The 26,559-nt window shown below is 43.5% G+C and overlaps 1 protein-coding gene across 1 annotated transcript in view; it reads right to left on the minus strand.

Annotated features, from left to right (window-relative positions):
- LOC126547144 (uncharacterized) overlaps positions 1 to 14,377 on the minus strand; it is a 29,361-nt gene extending 14,984 nt beyond the window's left edge. The window contains exons 1-3 of the mRNA XM_050195022.3: positions 13,121 to 14,377; positions 5,883 to 6,107; positions 2,350 to 2,485 (exon numbers count right to left, since the gene is read on the minus strand). Coding sequence (XP_050050979.3) covers positions 2,350 to 2,485; positions 5,883 to 6,107; positions 13,121 to 13,608 — 849 coding nt within the window. The 5' untranslated portion in view covers positions 13,609 to 14,377. The remainder of the gene's footprint in view (positions 1 to 2,349; positions 2,486 to 5,882; positions 6,108 to 13,120) is intronic.
- Between the last annotated feature and the right edge of the window lie 12,182 nt (positions 14,378 to 26,559).

Below are 26,559 nucleotides of genomic sequence, written 5' to 3' on the forward strand. Positions count from 1 at the left end.
GCTGTTCCCTCGGGTCAGTCTAATCAGCGGTGTTTTTTAAGTGAACAGAACTTGTATAAGTATGTACAGGTAAATAGACTCCAGCAAAGGCCTTGCAGTTTAAATGGCTGGTTTTAGAAAGCGGAGGTGCACAATTAATTTCTTCTTTGAGTTTGCTTAAACATACTGGGTGTTTCAGCGAACACTAAAAAATTCTTAAACATTGCCTGTGGCGGATAGCACAATTCTAGTCCTTGAGCTGGGGGACTAGTAGATGCGGACATTACTTGCACGATAAATTAAAACGGATAATCCACTTGTTAACAAAAATGCATTAATTAAGTTCTGAAATAATTGCTTTATGACGCATATTGCAATTTACAAACTGTAGACGATGAAAGTGGAAGGAATATTCAGTTGAAAAAAAAATGTGCTGGTGACACTATTTTCGAGCTATGTGCCATCAAACTTGCGGTAAAAACGCACTGTCATTCCACTTACTTTCTTAACGAAGCGTCGTTTTATGCATTGAAGCACTAAAGTAACTGGACCGCCAACGTATTTCTTCGCGAAGTTCGGGAATTAATATCTCGAAACTGGTTTCATACTGTGAATCTGTTGATCCGCCTTGCGAAATCCACGGCTAGAATTTGTAAATTGCAATATCTGCTCTAAGGTAATTAGTTGAAAACTTAATTTTGCTTTTTTGCTGATTAGTCGATTATGCATTTCAATTTATTGTGTAAGTAATCTCCTCCTCTTCGACTAGACCAGCTCAAGGACTAGAATTAAGCTATCTGCCACAGGCTATTTTCAAGAATTTTTGAAAGTGTTCACTGAAACACCCGGTATATGAGATGTAGGAACATTGCTGTTGCGGTATTAACTGATGTGAAGAAAGCATTCCACTTGGTCAGTGGCCTTTCGGTTCTACATGGGTTTTCATCGCTGTAAGTGCCTGGCTAGCTCCTCTAATGGATAGCTGACTTTTTGAAAGGCAGGAACATAGGTATTTGTGGATACTAGTGACCGAAAAAGTGATGCCTGCACCTTAAACAAAGGAGGCCCCCCGGGGAATATGTTTAGTCCACCTGGTAGTTATTGCAGCAAGGTAGAAGGATGATCGAATTGGAAAGGATGCATACTTATTAATCAGCGGGAAAACAACGGAAGACAAAGAGATACAAGGACGCAAGACGAGCACTGTCTAACTCAAATTTATTGAACAAGATGCTCGAAAAAGAAAACACAAATAAACCAACTACCTGCGTGTGCAGTAAATATAAGTAATGTGGAAATAGTTACTCAGCAAGTGCATTTCACAATCTAGAAAAACGACAGATGGCTCAGATACACAATCAACGCGTAACCTTTCTACATGGAAGGCTTCAGCAAGTTCACGAGCCCTAGTAGTAGATTTGCTGTCATGCCATATGTTCATAGACTGTCCCATCGTGTTATGGAGATAGCTAAAGCTTTTGACGTGGATGTTTTTTTTTTCGGCTAAGCGTAAAGTAGGTAAGGCTTGTGCTGCCATTGAGAGGAACGCAAGTGGATCAACTGTTCTTGTTGCTTTGTGAATCATTGAAAACCCTGTTTCCAACCCCGTAGGCGTAGTTATTGAATTGCTCTCCCTTGCGGAAAAACTAACACTGGGCACACGGGCAACTGCATCAATGAGCGCCTGCGTCAGCATAAGAATACTTTAAAAGGAACGCCGACCTCTCATCTTTCAGCGCATTGCAGATCTTGTGGGTGCAAATCTGTCTTAAAAAAAAAAAAAACTGACATCATCAGGCACAAAGACATAAGGGTTCGTGAACTTGCTGAAGCCTTCCATAGAGAAAGGTTGCACGATGATTGTGTATCTGAGCCATCTGTCATTTTGTTAGATTGTGGAACGCACTTGCTCAGTAACTAATTCCACGTGACTTAGATTTCCTGCGCATGCAGGTAGTTGGTTTATCCATGTTTTCTTTTTCGAACATCTCTTTCAAGAAATTTCAGTAGTTAGACAGCGCTCGTCCTGTGTTCTTCTAACTCTGTGTCTTCCATTGTTTTCGCGCTGACTAATAAGTATGGTAAGTATTCGAAGTAAAATTCATGTAATTACTACTACTACTACTACTACTACTACTACTACGACTACTACTACTACTACTACTACGACTACTACTACTACTACTACTACTACTACTACTACTACTACTACTACTACTACTACTACTACTACTACTACAAGTATTATTCGAAAATGAGCAGCCGCGTCATCACTGTAAAGTGACGAAATCTTATTTTAATTTCAACAAAGATAAATATAACACCGTTCAACAATTAATGCTCAGAACTCAACATGTGTCTTGTACTCACGTGCATATGAGCCCCATAACCTGGGCTGCCCATAAAGATCCAGTCGAGCGTAGACCCCTCCGAATGCGACGGCAGAAAGTACGGTACTTGGTAGTGCTTTCGGAGAACATTAGCCACACTTGGGTTGCAATTGCTCCTGGAAAAAGAAAACGAATTTTCGGCTTAGTAAATTCTAGGAACTAAACGAAACGTAAGATGCACATGACTTTTGGATCTTTGTCTAAAATTCTTATTATTGTCGGCTCGTGATACACATATCGATTATCGTTCGATAATCGATATGTGTATATCGGTTATCGGTCGACATTTCGATGATTAGTTCGACACGTAGTTACGAATGAATCAAAGGAATGTTGTTACTTTCAAAGATTTTTCACGTGCCAGGGACGAAAGCGTACTAGGCTATTTGAACTTGCATCTTAGTAGCTTCAAAGGGCATGACACTGTTAAGCTTTGGAACGAGTTTAAGAATATTTGTACTTACTGCATCAATAACTTCGTCCCTAACAAAACTAAGGAAACGTCTAAAGCTACTCTTTGGATGCCGCGCAAAGTCTTGCACATCAAAAAGAAAGTCAAGTGCTTAAAATGACAAAGTATTTCTCGTGTCACAGTTGCTACGTTTCAAAAAAAAAAAAATTAAACCTAGCAGCCAGTAATGCCAAACTACGCTACTTTCAGCATACGTTGCCGAACTTCATTCGGACTGCTCCTAAGAAGTTTTGGCGCTTTCTTCACAGAAAGCGCAAACCAGTCGACCAGATTGTGCATGACGAAAATTTTATTGTATTGCGGAACTCTTCAACAGGTATTTCAACAATATTTTTTTTAACTCGTTAGATCTCCCACTTTCTGATCGCATCACACACAATGATGAATATGATATAGTTCATTGCCTGGCGTTTTTTCTAGGCTTCTAAATATAAAAAACGAAATCAAGTCTTTGGCCAGACACTAAACCCAATGCATTTCTTCATAGATACGCTCAAATATTATTCCACTTCTTAGTTGTTTTTTATGCATCTATGTCTTCAGCTGTGCTTCCTAGAGACTGGCTTACGGCCCGTGTTGTCCCAGTACTAAAAAGAGGCGAGTCCACACTGATAGTAAGCTATCATCCTATATCACTTACCTCCTCTTGTAAAGCTTCAGAGCATATATAAGCTAATAAAATTAACAAGTTTCTGGGACACAGACATTTTGCCACTCCTCCAGCGCTGTTTCCGAAAGGGCTCTTCTACTGTAACGCATTTAACTGCTGTTATTCATGATTTCGAAAGCATACTGGACAAATCTGGACAAATCAATGCCAATTATTTTTGTATTAAAAAAAAGCATTTAACCTCGTTACACACTCAAAGGTAATAAAATACTTGAACTTCTCTATTTAACCACGTATATTATAAATTAGATTGCGTCTTACCTTACTAACCGCTGTCACCACGTTGTTTTTGATACTTACTCTTCTAATGAACTTCCCTTAAATTCTGGTGTTCCTCAGGGTAGTGTATTATAGTCGCTGTTATTTAACATAGATATTAATGACATTGTTGACACTGTTAATCAACCTTTAAAAAGTAATTTGTTTGCTGACGACTGTTTGCTGTTAACCGAAATTGCTTGCCCTCAAGACCAAGTCACATTAAATTACAGCCTTCACAACATTAATTCTTGGTGCGCTCGTTAGAATATGGATCTTCACCGATGCAGAAGAGCCTTCATTAAAACCACGAAATAAATTAATAAGCCATTGTTTGCGTACAGCCTTGCATCTCAGCCACTTACCCGGGTTAGCGAATACCGATATCTAGGCGTTACATTAACCAATAACCTCAGCTGGAACTACCACATATTTCTTTCTTACTCGGCTTTCCAGACACTTTGCCTGCTCAGACACAAATTCACACATGCAATTCCTCATTTTCAAGTTGCCACGAGATTCAGCGTACCAGAACGATACTCAGGCTATGAGCAAAGCTGTAGTGAAGGGCCCTCCGTAAATGTTGACCCCATGGGGCCCTTCATTGCGCACTGGAAGGACTACAATAGCTTCATTGCAATCCATCCTCATCGAAATGTGTCTACTGCAGCCAATACGCAATCCCGTGCCCCCACACTCAGCAACAATGCTAAGAGATATTGTCATTGTGCAGAAGTTCTCACTAGGGGCGCTATTACGTAAAGCTATTCCAAACTGTTTCTATTCCATTGCTCCAAATAGCCCTGCACGATTCGCCAAAATTTTTTCCGTCCAACCCCACTTCGCGTTTCTGTCACATCACGTTACGAAAACCGCGAGAATTCTCCATCTACTATGACGTGTACACTGTTTATGCATGACTAGACCGAACAAAAAATAATTATTTCCTATTTTACGCCTTTTTCGCCATCAGCCCTTTTCTATTGGTCGAAAGGTTTAGGGCTGCACACACTAAGCCTGTCTGTCACGCGACTTCGAAAAACCGCGAAAATTCATCCCGTGAAAGTGCTGTGTACGCATTAAATATTTATTGATATGCCGCACAAAGCAATTTTTTTGGAATAGGCGAAGACTTCCCATTTCAAAAGGAATAGAAGCTCGCTGCCCGCTGAGAGCTCTGGCCCTGGCTGCTCGGAGCTGCAGGGGAGAATGAATAATTTTGCGAAAATAAAGCTCCTTACGTGTCAGTATATCGTTGTTGAGCCCTTCCGACACGCATACGACATCGCTCAGCCAAATCGTTTTCACTGAGGATCCGTTTTAGCGGCATTTTTAACCTACGTCGCACGCCGCTGGGAGTTTAGGTGCCAAAATCATGATTTTATTATGAGGCACGCCATAGTGGGGGACTCCAGATTAATTCTGACCACCTGGGTATCTTTAACGTGCCTCCAATACTCGGGACACCGGCGTTCTTTTCTTTTTTTTTTTCATTTCGCCCCCATCTAAATGCGGCCGCCACGGCCGGGATTAGATCCCGCGACCTCGTGCTTAGCAGCGCAACACCATAGCCGCTGAGCCACCAGGGCGAGTAGCTAAGCAAGGGGAAGCCGGCCGATCGAAGAGGCCGGCACCACCCTCCTCCATCCGGATATCTACTTACACTGCGCCGGCTCGGCCTCACAGAAACCCTCTGCACTTCAGCTTGCTCCTCGTCTCTTGTCAGCCAATTAGATAAGAAGAATCTGTCAAGGTAGAGTTGATATTCGCTCATGGCATCCTATAAATCAGAAGAGCGTTTGATTGGGTTGTTCAAACAATGCTGCGGGTTAATGCCCAGTACATGCGTCGGCGGTTACATAAATGTGGCGTCGGGAGATTGGATTAAAGAGAGATTGGAATAGCTTTACGTTATAGGGCCCCAGGTCTGCACGCATATTCGTAATAAAATGGCGTTCAGCTCTAAGCAACTTGTTGCCTCTGAGCATTAGAAAATGGAATCTTATCGAGTAAAAAAGCAAATATATATATATATATATATATATATATATATATATATATATATATATATATATATATATATATGAGGGAACCACAGAGTTTGCATTCTTACCAACCAATGTACCATGGAAGTCGTGACCGTTCATCCGACATGCTAAAAACTTCTTCGAGGCTTTTGAACTCAGTTTTGTAAGGGAAAAACTGGCAAGCATTTCTAGACGTTTTCAAGGCCGAATTCTGGTAGACATTCTCGAAAAAGCTGAGCGAGAATGACTTAAGTGCGGTCCAGTTAGAAGCCCCGTCACTGACGACGACGGGTATACCAGTGTAAGCGTATCTGGAATAGAAAATAGAAAACTGCATTGTATATGGCCGTATTGTCTAATATCGGTGCAACAATGTTGTGACAACATACTTTAAAGCATAGAAATGACAAAATGCATACATTCACAAACGACGAATAATTCGGTCAATGTGTCACATATACCAGGTATTCTTTAGCTGCACCGAATGTTTAAAACTTGCCTGCGGCAGATAGCAGAATTCTCAATTTCAGCTAAGTTACTCGGTGTGGTGGCCATTACTTTCACGAGAAAAGATTTTTTAAATTAAATAACTTGCATAATTACACTAATTCCCTGATTAAACCTTTAAATTAAGTACTTTGCAGCACATGTTCAATCTACGAATTGTAGCCGGTGAGTTCCGCTTGGAACGAACTCTCAGGACAACACCAGTTTCGAAATATTGAATTTAAAAGTGTCCGGCAAAAGGCATTGGCGTTCCAGTTAATTTTATGCTTCAATGCATGAGACAGGTTTTCCTAAAAAGAAAAAAATGGAACAACAGCATATTTAACAGGTTTGACGGCGCATACGACGAAACCGGTGCCATCCTCAGGATTCGTTCCAAGTCTACATGCCTTGCAAACTCACTAGCTACAATTCATAGATTGAAATATGCGCCCTAACGTAATTAGTTAACAGAGAATGCTTTTAATTATGTTAATTATTAATGAAGCTGTTTGATTTCTCGTAGAAGCAATGACCGCCTGATCATTTAGCTGAAGGGTTAAAAATTCAAATTGTTCTATTTGCCACAGGCAATCTTTAAAAGTTTGATGCAGCAAAAAAAAAAAGAAGAAGGATATGTCATTAGTGTTTTCAGCTTGCTCACATATACGAAGACAAAAACGTTAGAAATATCAATAATAAGCCCACTATATTTTCGTCTTGTGAATGTTGCAAATGTAGCAGCGTGAATACTATCTCCGTTGCTTGCGACCGACAAATGTAGGTCGTGTGTGCTGGGTATTCTCTGTATTACTCAACATATTTAAAAACCCTACTGTGTCCCCACTCCCTAGCTTGAGCCATCGGTCTACCACTGAATGGGTGCATAATCGATTGATTGATCGAGGAAAACTGAATTAAGCGGATACTCTAAAGAAGCTTTTTAGTGTGACTAGCATTCCTTGGGGAACTTCATCCAGTTTGCGGTATCTAACCTTTTTGATACGCCCAGTGACCCAAGTCGTCTACTAGCTTGGGCCACTATGTATGTGCCCGAAAAATGTTTAATTAAGTTCGAGGGTGTTACGTGCTAAAAGCACGATATGATTATGAGGTAGGCCGCGGTGGGGAACCCCGGAATAATTTGACCTCTGGGGTTTCTTAAACATGTACTTAATGCACGACACATGAGTGTTTTTTTCTTTTTACTTCCATTGAAATGAGGCTACCAAGACCGGGAATCAAATTCACCACCTCGTGCTTAGCAGCCCAACACCATAGCCGCTAAGCCAACCCGGTGCAGGCATGCTCCCGTATAGATAACTTCGCCACTGCGTAAGCGATATTGGTATGTGCCCATTCTTGGCCAATCCCCCAGAAAGGATGTGTCAAGGCGGCGCAAATGTTATGTAGCCTTAAATACCGGGTGTTTATACGAGGGCTTTAATTAATATATAAAAATAGCCGTTCTGAAATAAAAGTTCCGTTGGACACATGCCGTCAGTGGTAGCGACCACGGCATGACTGGTGATGCGTAATAATTAGTCGCTAATTAACAAAAATATTAAATTAACGTTCAAACCTTTCATTTCAGCCGGCTCATTGCAAGTGGGAAATTGAAGCGGGCTCTCCGTACCAACCATAAAAACATTTGGATCTGGACAAGTGCGATTACCCGCGGAACTGCGGCAAGACGACTTCCGGCTATCAGAGCGCGCGAAAACGAAACTGGGAAGCTGCAGCTAGCGCAAAGTCGCGCCCCTTGAGGTGACGTTCGGCTTACGTCAGCCAGCAGCGGGCAGCTATCGCGCTGCGACAGCGAGGAGCACGGAGACGGACCGCGCTGGCTGCCCGCTGCTGGCTGACGTAAAAATAACGTCGTCACGAGCGCTTGACCGTAGCCGCCACAGGAGCCTGCATGCTAATGTGTGGACCTCAGAGCAACCCAACAGACGTGCCTATTTTCGGTCTGTGCTTCTAGCCATTTATGCTCCCTGTCCTCTTAATTGTGATGGCGGATAGCCCACGGAATGACTAGAGCAAGATAACACGATAATGCTTCCAATTATAAATGTGTCTTATGACATCGATAACCTATATACAACGTTCGTAATTTTCGTGTACCCGGCATCAAATTATGATCTAGCTGGCGGATAAAGCTGGCGATGAGTTGCGAGGGCATGTCCGTGACGTTTCATGTGACGTTTCATGTGACGTTTCACGTGCGCCGTTTACTTGACCACTTGACCCGAGCTCACTCCCGCTGGGGCTGCAACACGATGTAGCGTAAGTAATGCTTGCATCAAAATCTCTGTTCCTAGTTTCATAGCTCTGATATACGCTTTCAAAGCAATAAAAGTTATTTCATTAGGTTCCTGGGAATATGCTGCTATGGTGTCTCTTGTTCATAAAGGGAGTGCCTATAGCAAGCCGAGTAGTTTTAACTGTGAGCTGAGCACGGAGAGAGAGAGAAAGATAAATTGAAGACAGGAAAGGCAGGGAGGTTAACCAGATGCACGTCCAGTTTGCTACCCTGCACTAGGGGAAGGGGGTATGGGGATGAAGAGAGAGAGAGCACAGTTTCCCGCCCAGTGAAAAGTTCGCAGAGTCTACACACGGTTCCCAAGACCTGTCGACTTGAGGCATTTCAAGAGCGCTTTCGTGGCTTTTTGTGCCATCGACGCGTGCGGCCAGGGTCCAAGGATCTTCATTACGGAAAATGGTCTAGAGTACAGCTGGTTCAGTGCTGTCTGGAGAACTTCACGCTCGACGTCGTATTGGGGACAAATACATATGATGCGTTCAATCGTTTCTGTGGTTCCGCAAGAGTCGCAAATCGGCGTATCCCCCCTTCCAATGCGGAATGAGTAGGTCTTCGTAAATGTCACCCCGAGCCAGAGACGGCACAATACTGTCGCCTCAGAGCGGAAAATTTTTGATGGCACTTGTAGCTTTAAGGATGGATCCAGCCTATGAAGACACTTCGGGAGGTTAGGAGAAGAACCGTATTTGTGTGTCGTAGCTTTAGCCACCATATAAAGCTTTCTTGCAGCGTCGGTTCTTGATAAGGGGATTGGAACTGGTTGGGCATCCAGATGGGCAGACCGGGCGGCTTCGTCGACTAGGTCATTACCAGCAACGCCGGTATGTCCAGGTAGCTACTGGAATACAATTTCATGCCCTTTAGCGATAGCTTGATGGTGATCTTCCCTTATTTCTTATGTCAGCTGCTCATGAGTATTATGATATTAGGAAAAATGCAGACTCTGAAGTGCTGCCTTAGAGTTGCAAAAAAATGACCCATTTCTGAGGTGTCTCTTGCAGGAGACATTTGGCAGCAGCACGCAGGGCAGCAAGAGATGCCGCGGTCGATGTTGTCATGTGAGACAATTTGAATTTGATCGTGGTTTTCGCAGCCGGAATGACAACGGCACCTGAAGAGCTGGTAGGTGAGACCAAACCATCGGTACAGATGTGTATTCGGTCCCCGTATGTCTCATTGATTAATCAATGAGCTGAGCACGGAGTTCCCACGCTCCATCCAAGGTATATGTAAACTGGTAGCGAAGCTTTTATAGAAGCCCACAGGTCAAGAAAATGGCAGCTCGTTACAACCATCACCATCTGCGTATCAGGGGGGACAACTCACAGCAAGCAAAAAATAAGAATAAAGGAGACATCACATGCGGAAATGGCAGTGACGTCAACGTCTTATGCTGCTTGGCGCGAATGTTTAAATTCTTTCAGCGTTCGGCATTTTGACCGCTACACCAGCAGATATTTTCCTTTTGAAGCTGAGGTGAGCTTGTGACTCGCCTCAGCTGAAGCACCAGCATGCCATTAAACTATAGGAGTATGAATGAATGTTTGGTGTTTAGTGGTGCAGGGCCAGGTATGGTCAAAGAGCGCCATGTCAGTGTTAATGAGTGCGCAGGGACGTGATGAGCTCTATGAAGTTGATGTGACGTGGCTGTAAAGGGGCCTAAATTGGTCGCTGTAATAAACTATAGGAGTGGGATGTATCTTAATATGACCATAATTAGGCTCTAATTAACGGAAATTGCTCCAGTAGGTTCCTTACGAAGCTGAGCGAATACGATGGACATAAATGACACTGCCACAAAAGTTTCAAAAGCAACTTCACTTTTGTTCGTCTAGAATAATGAAACCAGTATAACTCACCAAACAAAAGGTATGTTTCAATGGATTAAAAGTACTATGGCCAGCACACAGTCCTAATCTTTAGCAATATATGCGAAACCTTTTCACAGAATCATTTGCAATTACGTGGGACACCATGTATTCATGTCCAACAGTTATAAGTCAACATTGCCCCGCATTATCGTTTAGAAAACATTCGACTTACTAATTATGCTGGTCGTCGGACACTCAGAGCCACGTGTTACGGAGAGTGAAGAAACATAGCGCAGCGTTACTTCGCGGAGCGTTCCGCGTTTATCGTCACGACGAGACACAGCGCGTCGGATGCCGCAGCGTGAACTTGCACGATAAAAAAAAAAAAAAAACGCTGCACTCACACCTTTCGCCAATGAATGCCATGTGCCATGCGCTAGGCTACGCAAAATTTGAAGTGAAGTGCACGCCACACTTTGAACAAACACACATGAAAATGAAAAAAAAAACTAGGACGAAACCGCCGTGTTCAAGTGAGCAATGCCATTCCACGCGACATAGCAGCTGGCTTGTACAGCCTTGTCTAGTCTTACGCCAGGATCACTGGTTCGTAGGGGCCACCAGGAAACCAGGAACGAATAATTGTGAAATAGAAAAAACTATTAAAATTAAATTATGGGGTTTTACGTGCCAAGACCACTTTCTGATTATGAGGCACGCCGTAGTGGAGGACTCCGGAAATTTCGACCACCTGGGGTTCTTTAACGTGCACCTAAATCTAAGTACACGGGTGTTTTCGCATTTCGCCCCCATCGAAATGCGGCCGCCGTGGCCGGCATTTAGAAAAAAAAAGACTATATACTTGTTATTGTATTACAGCAAAAATATTTGAAACGAAATATTTATTCGCATGACCGTATCTTGATTAACAGTTTTCGAACATTTATTTTTCACAAGGGTTTTCTAGTTTCAGTGTTGGCACCCCCCTCACCTTGTCGTTCTTCAATCGCGGGTCACTACCTGACATCTCTTGCAACAGATTTTGGCACAATTTTCGTTCCAAGCTGCGCGAGCGATTTAGATGGACCTTGCTCGATCTCTGATACCAATACGATTGAGCAATAGATGCAAAAGCGGTAGTGTCGCAGCTGTTTGCAGTAGGTTCCTGAATTTCGAGCACGTCGAAGTAGAAGCAGCGAAGCAGCCATTAATTATCGGACACGTTAACTAGCCATAAGTGACGGACGCAACGCGTCAACACTGCTACTATAAGTTGTCGCTAACTACGTTTCGCGTCGCATGCAGCTGTTGCTCGTGAACCGGCGCGACAGTGGTCCTCGTCGTATTGCTTGCTTCGCACCTCATATTTGATTACCTATTCCCATTTTCTTTCTTTCTTTCTTTCTTTCTTTCTTTCTTTCTTTCTTTCTTTCTTTCTTTCTTTCTTTCTTTCTTTCTTTCTTTCTTTCTTTCTTTCTTTCATGGAACAGTGTTTCAAGCATACGTCGCTATGTTTACATTGATGGGACAGCGGATAGGAAACCTAGGGATTGGCATCGAACGGGGCGTCATATTAGGCGGAGGGATACAAATATAAAAGCGTATTCGGCCATGTCGACATATACTTGTATTTTTATGCTGCCTCATGTAGTCGTATAAGCCGTATATGCGGCCTGCGCAAGCATTTGTAGGAATCAAGGGCAGTAGCGTACTTGAACGACACTCAGTGTCAGCACGGCATTTAGAGGCGTTTCGAAGAGACTGTATATTGGCGTAAATTACGGCGTACAGGCGACAGTGACGTACAATGCGAGGGAAATTTATCGTATTTCGAAGTATTTTCCGGGAAATCAGCAAGGTACTATCGCGCTCAGTACGAGCTACAACGCACGACGGCTTTGCCACGCGTTTCGCTTTGTCGCTCATACTGAGCGCGATAGTACGTGAAACGTGTACATAAGAAAACTTAGCGGGTCCATCCGACATATTTTTTTATAAAGTACGTCGGAAGTATCTTTAGAGGCTTCCTTTTCTTGACGCGGAGACAAAGATTATCATTGCGGACTTAACACAGCTGTTGTATCCTTGCACAGTCTTGAATTTTCCGAGATATCTGCGCATGCGCATGCAAGCTTCATCGAAGACCACTAAGCGTCCAGCACACTTCAAAAAAAAAAAAAAAATTATGGGGTTTTACGCGCCTAAACCACTTTCTGATTATGAGGCACGCCGTAATGGAGGACTGCGGAAATTTCGACCACCTCGGGTTCTTTAACGTGCACCTAAATCTAAGTACATGGGTGTTTTCGCATTCCGCCCCCATCGGAATGCGGCCGCCGTGGCCGGAATCCCCGCACACTTTTAAGGTCGCTGGTTAGTTGTTCCGATTTATCCTTCTTTCCCCTCTCCTCACCCGTAGTGAAATGAACACGGCGTATTTCTACGATTCGTAAAATCATTTTTCGAGCTCGTCTGCGGCATAAATAGTAGTGTCAATGTAGGTTCTTCAAGGAGATTATCATTAGGGCATGAGCACAGATATGATAATAAATATCATGACAGCATGCAACGTTCATTAAGAGAATGCACGACGATCAAAGAAAAACGCCACAAATGCCTGCATGCTATAATTTTCTGCCACGAAGGTTTTGACAGATTTTAGTTGAATAAAAAAATACAGAAGTGTAATAAGCGGGATACTTGCTTTGTCTCGAAGTCGTATTGGCTCAGTGATGACCTTCTAGAAATCTTCTTGAGGTCCTTGCAGATGTCGCAGTCGACAGGTGGCATCATGCCGTTCTGAATTTTAGCCGGCATGTCCACGACGCACGGCTCGGATTCAAGCTTGTGCGTCTCGACGAATAAAGAGACCCAGCCTTTTTGGGAAAGAAGACTGTAGCGCCAAAACTGAAAGACCACTCCAACCACGAGTAACGCAAGCAGGAACCTCACACACCGGCAAGATGGCTTCGCGTTTCGGATGAAGTCAGCGAGCTGGCCGAGCAGCCGCGCTAAGAGACAGGGAGATGTGCCTACACGCTGAAGTCGTTTTACGCTAGGCAGTTCACACAGCTCCTTTGGAGACAGCCCGAGTGCCAAGGCTTTGCTGTGAAGCTCCATGAACCTGGCTTCGTAGTCCAGCAGTTTTTTATGAGGGGCTCTTTTCAGGAGGGCTTTTTTCTGGAGCTGCATCACGATGACAAACTGCCGAGGGCTACAACTGTCTGGCACTTCTTCTGCACTCGCGACTAATCACTACCAGGCAACGCTTATAGAACGTGCTTTGCTTGATTTTTTTTTCTGTCAGCTTTAGTCTGCGACGAATCACGCGTCACGCGACCCCGTTTCCTAATGAAAAAAAAAAAAAGATTTGTTGTCTCCTAGAGAAAAAAGAAAAAAAAGTAGTGCAATGGTGTCGCCCCGAAAAGTGGATTCCCTCAGCAATTCTCGATGGAGAAGCACACTAAGAAAGCGAAGCACCTAGACGTTAGCGTTAGCCACTTCCTTACGCAAGACAAAAAGTAACGCCCCAGAAGTGACGCGACCTACCTTTCGCTAATGGGGATTTCGCTGCACTCACCCAGTGGGCGCCAAAAGTTCCACCTGAACTCCCCAGGTGTTGCCTGCCAGAACGTTTTTGTCTAAAGAGCAGCTCAGAACTCAAATTGGAGCGGACCTGCGAGAGACGAAAAGCCGCTTTTGCAAAGAACGAACGGACAACGACGACGGGACGACGTCAAGCGCTGACGGGTCAAGGGAAGCAGCAGGCTCCTCGGTCCTCCGCAGTCGCTTGTGAAAGGGCGGGGCGATGCACGCATCCAGTGCAGCGCATGCTCTTGCCACTTCCGATGCGGCAGCGTACATGCGTGCGCGTGTCCGTGAGTCGAAACCTTACGAACGTCTTAGTGGGCCGGAGCGCAGAGCTGAAAGAGGCGATTAGAGCTACGGCGGATTTGCTATCTACCCTCCGCAGGGAGAACAAACAAACGCGAGCTTCGCTGTTCACAGAAGCAAGGTGAAGCTACCCGGAAAAAAAATGATGTCAAAGAACATCCAAACTAAGGCGCTGAAATAATAAATACATCATAAGCGCAGGGTCTTCGCAATAAGGAAGAGCAAAACTGTAGCTGAAGGGTAATCGTGAAGGTCACTTTAAGTTCAATATATTATTAGAAGCTCTAGGATCAGAGATAGTAGCGTGGAAAGAAGACATTTGAAGGCACCACATTATTTTTGTTTCACTGTAACTTGTGCTGCAGGCAGTGCGACCTAACACAGACGGAGGGAAAGAAAACACTCTGCGTTAGTTCGCGCTGCCTAAGTCAAGGATGCATTGCCAACTTGCCCAGCAAACCACCCTTCTGAATTACCGGTTTCGTCTAAAATAACAGAAAACATGGGTGACAGCGCCATTAGTCATGTACCATATTTTATATGCACCTTCGCGAATTCTCGGTATGAATTTTGTAGCGTTCCTGCTGTAGCCACCGTCGCAGTGGGCTTTAATTAACTCCTCCCCCCTCCCCTTGTCCTGCTTGTTTTCTTTTTCTTTTTTTTGTTTTTTTTGCTCCAACACTTCAATAAATGGAAGAAAATGTGGCAATGACCACTTTCATTCCGTGCTACTTCAAGTAAGCACGGCACGGACACAACTGCGATCTACGGAAATTTGTTCAAGGGATAGGTAATGTTAAAGGCTTTTTCTGATCATTGCACTGCATTATTAATAAATGTCAAAACTAACATTCGCACCAGCGAGCCACGAAGGCCACATGACTGACGTGGTCGCCAAAAGACGGTCGCAAATGGCCCGAGAAATTATCCACCAGGCCCAGGAGAAGCTCATTATACTAGCAACATACCAAGAAATCACTCGACACTACATACTCAACTGTAGAACACTCCCACCACCGCATCCACAGCTCACGAAGACGCAAGAAATACTCAGATTGGTGCAAACCAACACGTTCTCGCACCGAAGGAAGCGTTCAGCTCATGTTTCGTACACAATATGACGAATAACGTAAATACAGCGAAAAGCTAGGAACACTCCGGCACATTCTCATAGATTGCAAACAAGGCCCAGACATGCCTCCTCTACCCCCTACACCCCACCCCCAAGAACAGTGGGAGACGCTGCTGCCCAGCTCCCGCCTCTCGGGCCAGATCATGTCGGTTGAGAGGGCGGTCGCAGCCAAGACGACGCAAGGATTCCCGTGAAGAGGAAACCACTCCTGCAAATCAAGACATCCTTATGCTCACTAAAGGTGCTTTCTCTCTCTCTCTCTCTCTCTGTCTCTCTCGAAAAGTGACTGTTTCGGTTTAGTCGCTAGGGATGCTGAGTTTTTCAGCTCTATGGCTGAAGTCGCAAAACTGCCGAACCAATCAGCTGAAAGTTGCAGCAGGACGTCGGGTAAGGCGGAGTGCGTGGACTTCTCGAAAAAAACATGATATGCGTGGTGCGTCGCCACTAACCGGGTTTCCTAAGTTTGGCACTGCACTGAGGAGCTGACACATTGGTGGCACATTTTCAGTAGTTATAACAAGATCTCCATCGAGGGAAGGCGAGAATAAAAGAAGTGAAAAGCAGCGAGAAGCAGGCATGTGTTACCATGATTGGGTGCTGACTCGCGTGTTCCTAGGATGGGATTTGTCCTGGACTGTAAACTGTTTTGCCTACTTGAAGTTAACAAGGCGGAAGCGGAGATCTAACCGTGAGGTGAACTCATCAGGCAGGTCTGCTTCAGTTACATAAGCCCACTGTTATTTATTATTATACCAAGTTTGGTTCTTTCACAACATGATGTGCAGAAGTACGTATGCGCCAAGGACCCTGAATTTTTTTGCTCGGTTAGGTGAAGTGTACCAGCTATGACAAATTTTCCAGTCTTATCATCTTAGTACTCTCAAAGCATTGTTTTGTGCAAGTAACCTGCCTCTTAATTTCAGCAAAAGTGCGCCCCTAGTTCTTCCTATAGCATTTCCTGTACAAATTTAAGTGCCTGACTGAGAAGTTCTTCCTCAAATGCAAAATGGCAATATCTGGGCTTTATATGCAACAAAAAACTTTACTGTCATCCGCACATTTAGCACATTGCACTTAAGGAGGTATGCACTGTTTTTCATGCTGTGGGTATTCAGTGACAATTGCTACTGATTGCATAAGGATATCCTCCATATGACTTGCCAAATACGTGTTCACCCGATTCAGCCGCGTTTTGTTTTCCTGCGAATCTAGATAATCCAAAATTTTGTCCCTTGTTTTCCTAGAAGGAGAGTCTCTACACCCGTCTTTTGAGACTTCATAAACTGTGAGGGTATAGCAGCGCGAAGTAAAATTTCATTCATTTCATTCACGAGCCTGCCGAATATTTGAAGTCGTTTGCATTGCCCAAAAGTGATTTTCGTGGAAACGACCTTGGCGCACTTGAAGGCCCCCGTCCACGAGGGTAACATTGAATGACCACACTAACAAGGAACTTGATGATGTCTTTCTAGATAAAGCCGAAAATTTCCCTCTCAGTGCCTAGGCGATCTTCTGGACGACGACCTCGTCCAACTTCAAGCACAGACTGTGATTGCGACTGATGCTTCGGTTTGGTTTCTGTGGGGGGAAAAAATGCGCAGGCGACGGCGTAGTGTCATCGTTCCTGAATTGGTCTTTTGAATTCGTCTACCTGACTTCACGCTCGTCATTCAAGCTGAAATCGGCTAATTCCGAGGATGTGATGAACGTTAGGCACGATGAGTCACCAGAGCACAAGGCTGAGCTGTTCCAGCGGAGTGGTCCAGGTTACCCACGAGTGGGGAATGGATGGGGGCACGTACCAGCCGTCTGTAAAATAAAGTTGATCTCCCTCTTGCACTCTCACGTCGAATCGTGGACGGTTGCTTTAGCTCCGCGTAAGTTACCTGCCTTCTTTGTCATCAGCCATAATCACAACAGACTCTCGGACTGTTTGCTCTTCGCCAACCGCGCAATATATTTATCAAGTGCATTAGAAGCATCCTGTCTTTTAGCCTCCCATTTTAACCTCGCTTGTTTTCAGTGGGAGCGAGGCCATAGAGGTGTCAGTTACAAATGAATATGGTGGCTCACTCTCGATAGCATCACATATGACGGTCCTCTGATTACTGTTTTACGAACATCGGCGTAAGTCTTAGTGGCATTGTTTAGAAGATTTGGTGCTATAAGTCATCATCATCATCATCAGCCTGGTTACGCCCACTGCAGGGCAAAGGCCTCTCCCATACTTCTCCAACTGCCCCGGTCATGTGCTAATTGTGGCCATGTTGACCCTCCAAACTTCCTAATCTCATCTGCCCACCTAACTTTCTGTCGCCCCCTGCTACGCTTCCCTTCCCTCGGAATCCAGTCCGTAACCCTTAATGACCATCGGTTATCTTCCCTCCTCATTACATGTCCTGCCCATGCCCATTTCTTTTTCTTGATTTCAACTAAGATGTCATTAACGCGCGTTTGTTCCCTCACCCAATCTGCTCTTTTCTTATCCCTTAATGTTACACCTATCATTCTTCTTTCCATAGCCCGTTGCGTCGTCCTCAATTTAAGTAGAACCCTTTTCGTAAGCCTCCAGGTTTCTGCCCCGTACGTGAGTACTGGTAAGACACAGCTGTTATAAACTTTTCTCTTGAGGGACAATGGCAACCTGCTGTTCATGATCTCAGAATGCCTGCCAAACGCACCCCAGCCCATTCTTATTCTTCTGATTATTTCACTCTCATGATCCGGATCAGCACTCACTACCTGTCCTAAGTAGATGTATTCCCTTACCACTTCCAGTGCCTCGCTACCTATCGTAAACTGCTGTTCCCTTCCGAGACTGTTAAACATTACTTTAGTTTTCTGCAGATTAATTTTTAGTCCCACCTTTCTGCTCTGCCTCTCCAGGTCAGTGAGCATGCATTGCAGTTGGTCCCCTGAGTTACTAAGCAAAGCAATATCATCAGCGAAGCGCAAGTTACTAAGGTATTCTCCATTTACTCTTATCCCCAATTCTTCCCAATCCAGGTCTCTGAATACCTCCTGTAAACATGCTGTGAATAGCATTGGAGAGATCGTATCTCCCTGCCTGACGCCTTTCTTTATAGGGATTTTGTTGCTTTCTTTATGGAGGACTACAGTGGCTGTGGAGCCGCTATAGATATCTTTCAGTATTTTTACGTACGGCTCGTCTACACCCTGATTCCGCAATGCCTCCATGACTGCTGAGGTTTCGACTGAATCAAACGCTTTCTCATAATCAATGAAAGCTACATATAGTGGTTGGTTATATTCCGCACATTTCTCTATCACCTGATTGATAGTGTGAATATGATCTATTGTTGAGTAGCCTTTACGGAATCCTGCCTGGTCCTTTGGTTGACGGAAGTCTAAGGTGTTCCTGATTCTATTTGCAATTACCTTAGTAAATACTTTGTAGGCAACGGACAGTAAGCTGATCGGTCTATAATTTTTCAAGTCTTTGGCGTCCCCTTTCTTATGGATTAGGATTATGTTAGCGTTCTTCCAAGATTCCGGTACGCTCGAGGTCATGAGGCATTGTGTATACAGGGTGGCCAGTTTTTCTAGAACAATCTGCCCACCGTCCTTCAACAAATCTGCTGTTACCTGATCCTCCCCAGCTGCCTTCCCCCTTTGCATAGCTCCCAAGGCTTTCCTTACTTCTTCCGGCGTTACTTGTGGGATTTCGAATTCCTCTAGACTATTCTCTCTGCTATTATCATCGTGGGTTCCACTCGTACTGTATAAATCTCTATAGAACTCCTCAGCCACCTGAACTATCTCATCCATATTAGTAATGATATTGCCGGCTTTGTCTCTTAACGCATACATCTGATTCTTGCCAATTCCTAGTTTCTTCTTCACTGCTTTTAGGCTTCCTCCGTTCCTGAGTGCATGTTCAATTCTATCCATATTATACTTTCTTATGTCAGCTGTCTTACGCTTGTTGATTAACTTCGAAAGTTCTGCCAGTTCTATTCTGGCTGTAGGGTTAGAGGCTTTCATACATTGGCGTTTCTTGATCAGATCTTTCGTCTCCTGCGACAGCTTACTGGTATCCTGTCTAACAGAGTTACCGCCGACTTCTATTGCACATTCCTTAATGATGCCCACAAGATTGTCGTTCATTGCTTCAACACTAATTTCCTCTTCCTGAGTTAAAGCCGAATACCTGTTCTGTAGCTTGATCTGGAAGTCCTCTATTTTCCCTCTTACCGCTAACTCATTGATCGGCTTCTAATGTACCAGTTTCTTCCGTTCCCTCCTCAAGTCTAGGCTAATTCGAGTTCTTACCATCCTGTGGTCACTGCAGGATGGTCACTGCACGCGGTAAGGTGCGCTGCTATAAGTAACTCTGACAAAATCTTTATTGACCTCTTTTGAATTTTTGCCCTTATACTATTTTTCATCCACAACTTCTTCAGACAAATCAAGCAGTAGGAGCCAAGCTTGCTTGGCCTACATTTTTGCGAGACCAAAGCATTTTCGACTGTTATTAAGCGTGCGGAACTCCCAGTAGAAGACACATGAAAAATAGTGTACAAGACGAAGTAACGTAGACATGCGTAGCATTGCTAATTAATTGCGCCGTACCACCAGCTACGAGCTACACGTCAAGAAGCACTCGGCTCTGTCTCTGTGCATCACTTAGCTCAGCGTGCGTGTCGGAAGCAAGAAATACAAGTCACTAACCTGGCTACTTATACAGACATCTTCCTTTGTGCTATTTTCCAGCGCAAAAAAAAAACACATACACAACAACGATACAGATGAGACAAGACAAAGCAATGTGTCTTGTCTCGTCTATGTGGTTGTCCCGTTTCTGACACTGAAAAATAGCCCTATGTGAAACCGCCTAGCCCAACAGCACAATTAATCTTGCAAACATGATTCTTTTTTATTTCTTCTACCATTGGTAGCGCCACAGTTGACGGGCGGGATTTGTACAATGATGCGAACAGATGGTATCGAGTTATGAAATCAGGTTCCCGCAATGCATTGTAATAAATATATTTTTCTTAAGCAGCCTCATGGAACCAGTTCCCTTGTCCGGGAACTAAAACGAGAACACCCGGGTAAGTTGCGAGAACAAAACAAGATCAACCGGGCGACCAGTCAAAACTTAAGTGTGGTTTCTGGCCCCCAGCCCTTTGCATAGGACCGCATTGCATACGCTAGTTACTGCCCAAATAAGTTACAAAAAAGATTGCTTCCGAGTTATTCCTAATCTTTGTTCACAAAACCACTCAAGCTGTCTCTTCTAGTACGCTGAAATTTTATTTGTCATTTCAAATAGCGACGTTCAAAAGGCAAAGGCAGGGCACCGTATACTTCATTGTCATCTTTTCGCGCAGGAACAGGGTTGCCTGTGCTCGTTTGAACGCCAGCGGTCCGTGAGTTCCACGGCGCAGGTTTTGCGTTGCCTCGATAGACAACGTGGCGCTACGTGGCTCTTCCTTCAGGCGATTTTATTCTTCTAGCTGGGCAGCGTCCACATGGACTGGTGCACAGTATGGCGTGGTGCGGTGTGGTGCAGTGTGGTGGGGTGTGCCGTTGCGAACATGCACTACATCCATTTTAAGATTGTGGCTAGTGTCACCTCCAAGCAATCTGATTGGCCGGTTGCTATTTCATGCTTACATCTACTCTCGATTACGGGAGAGCCAGCAATTCTTCAGAATAGAATCTAACCTTTCTACACACATCACGTTTACTGATCTCGAGTCATGGAGTTTGCACATGGTAGTACTCGAAAATGTGGTCTGCGCTTTATCGCTGTTTATGGTCAAGCGTAACTTCAGTTCGAGTCGTAGCGACTTTACTGGCGCGGAAATCGTCTAAAGAGACAGGCAGCATAACCTTCTCCGACGTATCATAACGCCAGCTACTGCAGAAGATGAAGCGGAACTACCTGACGGGGCCTCTTTCGATGTGCCGGCCAACTTCCGCAACGACCAGGATGCGGAAAGACAAGTTTGGTGCAGGCCGCCTGAATCGGTGCGCCAATTGAATTCGGTTGTTACCCATATTTTTACACCTCATTCAAGCAAGAAATCGATAATTAACGTGCGAACATAATGCTTCGCTGCTCTCAACCTATGTGATGCGATAACAAAGCCGTATCCAGTAGACGGCCGTCAAGCGCCTTACTTTCATAAAAGTAATGGTTGACCAGTCTGTATCACGAATGTAATTAAACACCTGCCAACATCTTCTCCACCACAGGAACACGCGTGTAAGCGGCACATTATAGTACTAACAGCGCGCGCCCCGATAAAGGGTGCAAGAAGGAACAGGGAGTGGCTAAGCGCAGAATGTTTTCAATTCAAGTAGTTCGGCAGAAAGGGGGCACCATTGTATCATTAATTTTAGCTGACCTGCGGTTTGCGTAAGAATTCTAAAGCTTGGTGATTGCCGCTATACTTCTCATGCAATATAACTTTTATTTTCATTTCAGTTATATTCTCATTTTTGCACAATCTGAAGTGAATTATCTGCTACTATCACACGGGGAATAAGCCTCCTTCTGCAAGTCAGATTTCGCAAGAGAGCATGCAAAAGCCAATGATAAAAGTTTACACCACGATCAGATTACGAGGCACGTCGTAGTGGGAGACTCCAGAGTTATTTTTATTACCTGCGGTGGCACCTAATGCACCTACACAGGCGTTTTCGTCCTCGTTCTCAGTCGGAATGCAGCCGCCAGTATCGAACCCTCGACAGCATGGCCAGCAGCTCAACGCCACAACCACTGACCTAGCGCAGCTGATAGCCAGCGATCTTAATCAGTAGCATATGCCCTGTTCGGTAACCCACAGCATGCGCGAAATCATTGAAGATGCTGAAGTTAAATCATGCGACGAAGCTTATGTCTGCCGTCTTTCGATAACACTGTTGAACAAATGATGCACCCGGGACGTGTACAGTGGTGCATGTTTACAATGATTGACGCGCATACACGATTACCTTCGGATTCTTTGTATATTTTTTTTTTTGTTTTCATTCACACGTGTAAACCGGCTGTTTTCGAAGTTCGAAGCTGAATCATTTTCCGTCACAGATTTCCTACTTGCTCTGCCCGTCATATTTACCAAGTTATCGTTCGAAAACAAGAACTCCCGACACACTACTCTTTGTGTCGGGAGTAGTGCGTACTAATATAACCGATCATTTTCCCATTTTGTTAAGTTTAACAGTCTAGTGCCAATCACCAACGTTTCTTTCAGTACATCAGTGTTTAACCAAGATACATTTATTGGTACCATTACCAATACTAATTGGACTCAGGTCAATCTGTTGGAAGATCCGGCAGTAGCAGTTGATAAATTGTCTACGTTGTTTTACATGCCGTTTCAATGCGCACCCGGACCGTTAGGTGTAAGAAGAAATATAAGTATGCCTGCAACCCGTGGATGACGTCCGCATTACTAACTAGCTTAAGGAAGAAAGATAACCTATACAGAAAAACTAAAAGGCAACCTTTTAACTCTAATTTGGCCCTGCGTTATAAAAAAATATTGTTATATTCTTAACACGCTACTTAAACAGGCTAAAAGGTGCTATTTTGAAAATGAATTTAATAAACAGCAATAATCGAAAAAAGAAACAATGGAAGCTTCTGAACGAATTTATTAATAAATCTTCTGCACCTGAACAATGCTCCAAAATTAACCTGAATGGTACAACATACCAAGAGCACACTCATGTTGCCAATGGCTTTAGAGATTATTTTGCTCTGTCACAAATAAATAACAACACAGTCACTCAGCCAACCTTGTCTAGATCACCTCACTATTTTTTTCTTTCCCCTGTTACTGCTCGAGAGGTGTATTTAACAAACTGTAGCCTGAAAAACACAACCTCTGGTTTAGATAACACTTGCGCACACCATTTAAAGTTAGTTGCTAATATTATTTCTGAACCAATATGTATCATAACTAATCGCAATTTTGAATCCGGCACTTTTCCTCTATCTCTAAATAAGGCTAAGCTTACTCCCGTATTTAAGAAGGGTGCCAAAGACCTCATTTCTAACTACAGACCAATATCTATTCTTACTGCTTTAGGTAAAATTATTGAACATTTATTGGTTAAACGTTTAAATAACTACCCTGAAAAATGTAATATAATTATTCCCTGTCAGTTCGGTTTTCGTTCCGGAAGTTCTACTAGCTTAGCATTGCTCTCTTTAACCGATTTTATTAAGAAGTCTATAGATTGTGGTAAATTCGTTGGCTCTGTCTTTTTATATTTCACCAAAGCTCTTGACATGATTAATCACAGCATTTTGTTTACCAAACTTGAAGCCTACGGTATTACTAATCCCACTTTAACTCTATAAAAAGCTATTTGTTGGATAGGCAGTACGTGGTTTCTGTAGCTGGCACCCTTTCTCAAACAAATATAATTAACCTAGGTGAACCACAGGGGTCCATTCTCGGTCCATTACTATTTATCATTTACATTAATGACCTACCCGACCTTTCACATTCATCTCACTGCGTTTTATACGCCGACGACACCACCTTATCATTATCAGACACGTCATTAATCTCATTAACATCAAAGTTAAATGCTGCGCTAACTGACGTTATATAATGGTGTCGCTGTAATTACCTAATTATTAATCCCGAGGAAACTAAATATATAATATTCAATAGTGGTCACAGGGTCCTAACTTCTACACTAGCGTTAACACTTGGTGCTCATCAAATTCAAGCCGGTGACTTGGTTCGATTCCTCGGTGTTCTCCTGGACGCTAACCTCAAATTCGACTCCCACATTGCCAATATAAAGAAAAAAAAAGGCATTTGGCATTCGCACTCTAATAAAAGCACGCGCCCTATTTTAACACAAGGCTCTTTTATCACTTTGCTTTATTCATAGCCATCTTGGCTATGGAATCGCTGCCTGGGGTAACATGTTCACATATCACCTGTCATCAGTTCAGCATTTACAAAATCAAGCCATTCATATCCTTACTAGCAGTCCTCGACAGTCAAATGCATCCATTTTGCTCTGTCAGAACTTCATTTTAACGACTGTGAACTTGTTTCAATATAGCTTAACAATATTCTTTTTCAAGTTACTTTACAACCAATTGCTTTACGAATTCGTTGACTTAAATGATTTACATAACTACAGTAGAATTAGGTTTGCCCTTAACAGCAATTTTTATTGCCTCATGTTCGTGCTAATTATGGTAAACTAACGTCATCTTTTTCTGGCATATATTTATGGAATCGCTTACCATCAAACATAAGATCACTCACTTCGTTCTATGCCTTCAAAAATCCCTGAAAGATTTGCTTTCAACGCATTGACGCAATTATGGTAGCAAATGTTTTATTTATTTATTCTTATCACTGTTTTCCCTATGTTTTGCTATTAACATGCTTGCCGTTGCCTTTAGACGTTTTGTTTATAAATGCTCCTTTTTATGTATTCTCTTGCTTTTTGTGTCTGTTGAAATTTTTGTATGTACATTTTTAGCACACTGATATTTCTACTTTCGTCATGTTTCTTCTTTACATAATTTAAAGGTTCTGTTGTACGCCGATTTTGTATTTATTGTTGATAGTAATGCTGTACATTGCAGTCCTGATCAGGGTTTCTGTTGTTGCACTTCACCTCTTTGTTTCTCTCAGTGTACATTTTGTAAATTTTATTTCGGTCCTGCCACCTATGTAATCTTTCTTTTTTCTTATTCTTAGCCACCGGGGGTGCCGGTAACAGTCTCCGACTTTGGGACTCTCGTCTGCAAAACAAGAATGTAACCGTTTCCTTTTTTTTTGTAATGAATAAACTTGATTTGATTTGATTTGACTTGAATGAAAAATATCAATATCTAGATAGTTAATTAGACACATTCACTACATAACTTTTTTTAATTATTCACTTTCGGGCGCACGTTGCAATTGCGAAATTGAAGCCGAGCAGTAGTGAAGGGATGGCGGCTTAGCACAATAATAATAATAGTAATAATAACTATTCTGGGGCTTTACGTACCTAACCACGATATGATTATGAGGTACGCCCGAATGGGGGACTCCGCAATAATTTTGACCAACCGGGGTTCTTTAACGTGGACCCAATGAATGACACAGGGACGTCTTTGCATTTCGCCCCTTATCGAAATGCGGCGGCTGCGGCAGGGATTCGACCCCGCGCCTTCGAGCTTAGCAGCGGAACGCCAAGGCCAGTGCGCCAGCACGAATCGAGATGTCTACTTAAGAGAAACCACTTTCGGGTTAACTGTCCCCAAAATGTGCTAAAGAATGGATTAGCGCTCCCATTGAAGACGTATATTGAGATGAAATTACCGACCTTTAACTCTTTTTTTCGTTCAGTCACGTTCATAGACCTTGAAACGTTAGAAAAATAGTAGCCAGCCTCAGAGTGCACTAAATAATTTACTATAATAGGTTTCCTACTAACGATAATAGGTTTCCTACTACTACTACAGTCGCGCTTGTGCTTCCTATAGGAGGCGTAGGGATCATTACGTCATAACGTGGAAGAAGGTCACGGGGGAGCAGAACTTCGTGAACTTTTCGCACTCGCTCCAGCTTCGCTTGGTCTTCTGTTATGCAGCTACATCCAGCAGCGCAACGGGTAGGGGCATTGCGCATGAATGAGCGAGCAGCAGCGAGCGTCAAAATGTCGCGAAGTTCTGTTCCCGCGTGACCACCTTCCGCATTATGACGTAATGTTCCATGCACCTCACATAGGAAGCACAAGCAAAACGCTTTATTAGAAAACCTATTATAGAAAATTATTGAGGGCACTCTGAGCCTTGTCTGTATTAATTTCTTTCAGGGTTTCGACGTGCAGGACTTTAATGAAAAAAAATAAAAAAAACAGAACGAAACTAAAGAATGTCATGTCAATACTCCTTCAATACCATCCCGCATTGCCATAGGGAGTCGTTTGGGAGACTAGCTGGCACACCAATTTTTATATTACAAAATTTAAACGCCCAGAAAATGATTTGTTTTTTTCTGTCATGGCTAAATCAATTGGGTTACAATAAATGCGCGGCCAATTCATAGCAAAAACAGCACGCTCCGTATGTAGAGAAAACAGAATGGTTGCAACGAACTATAATTGAAGGGAGC

The sequence above is a fragment of the Dermacentor andersoni genome, chromosome 1, assembly GCF_023375885.2.
Source record: "Dermacentor andersoni chromosome 1, qqDerAnde1_hic_scaffold, whole genome shotgun sequence".
NCBI classification, from domain to species: domain Eukaryota; kingdom Metazoa; phylum Arthropoda; class Arachnida; order Ixodida; family Ixodidae; genus Dermacentor; species Dermacentor andersoni.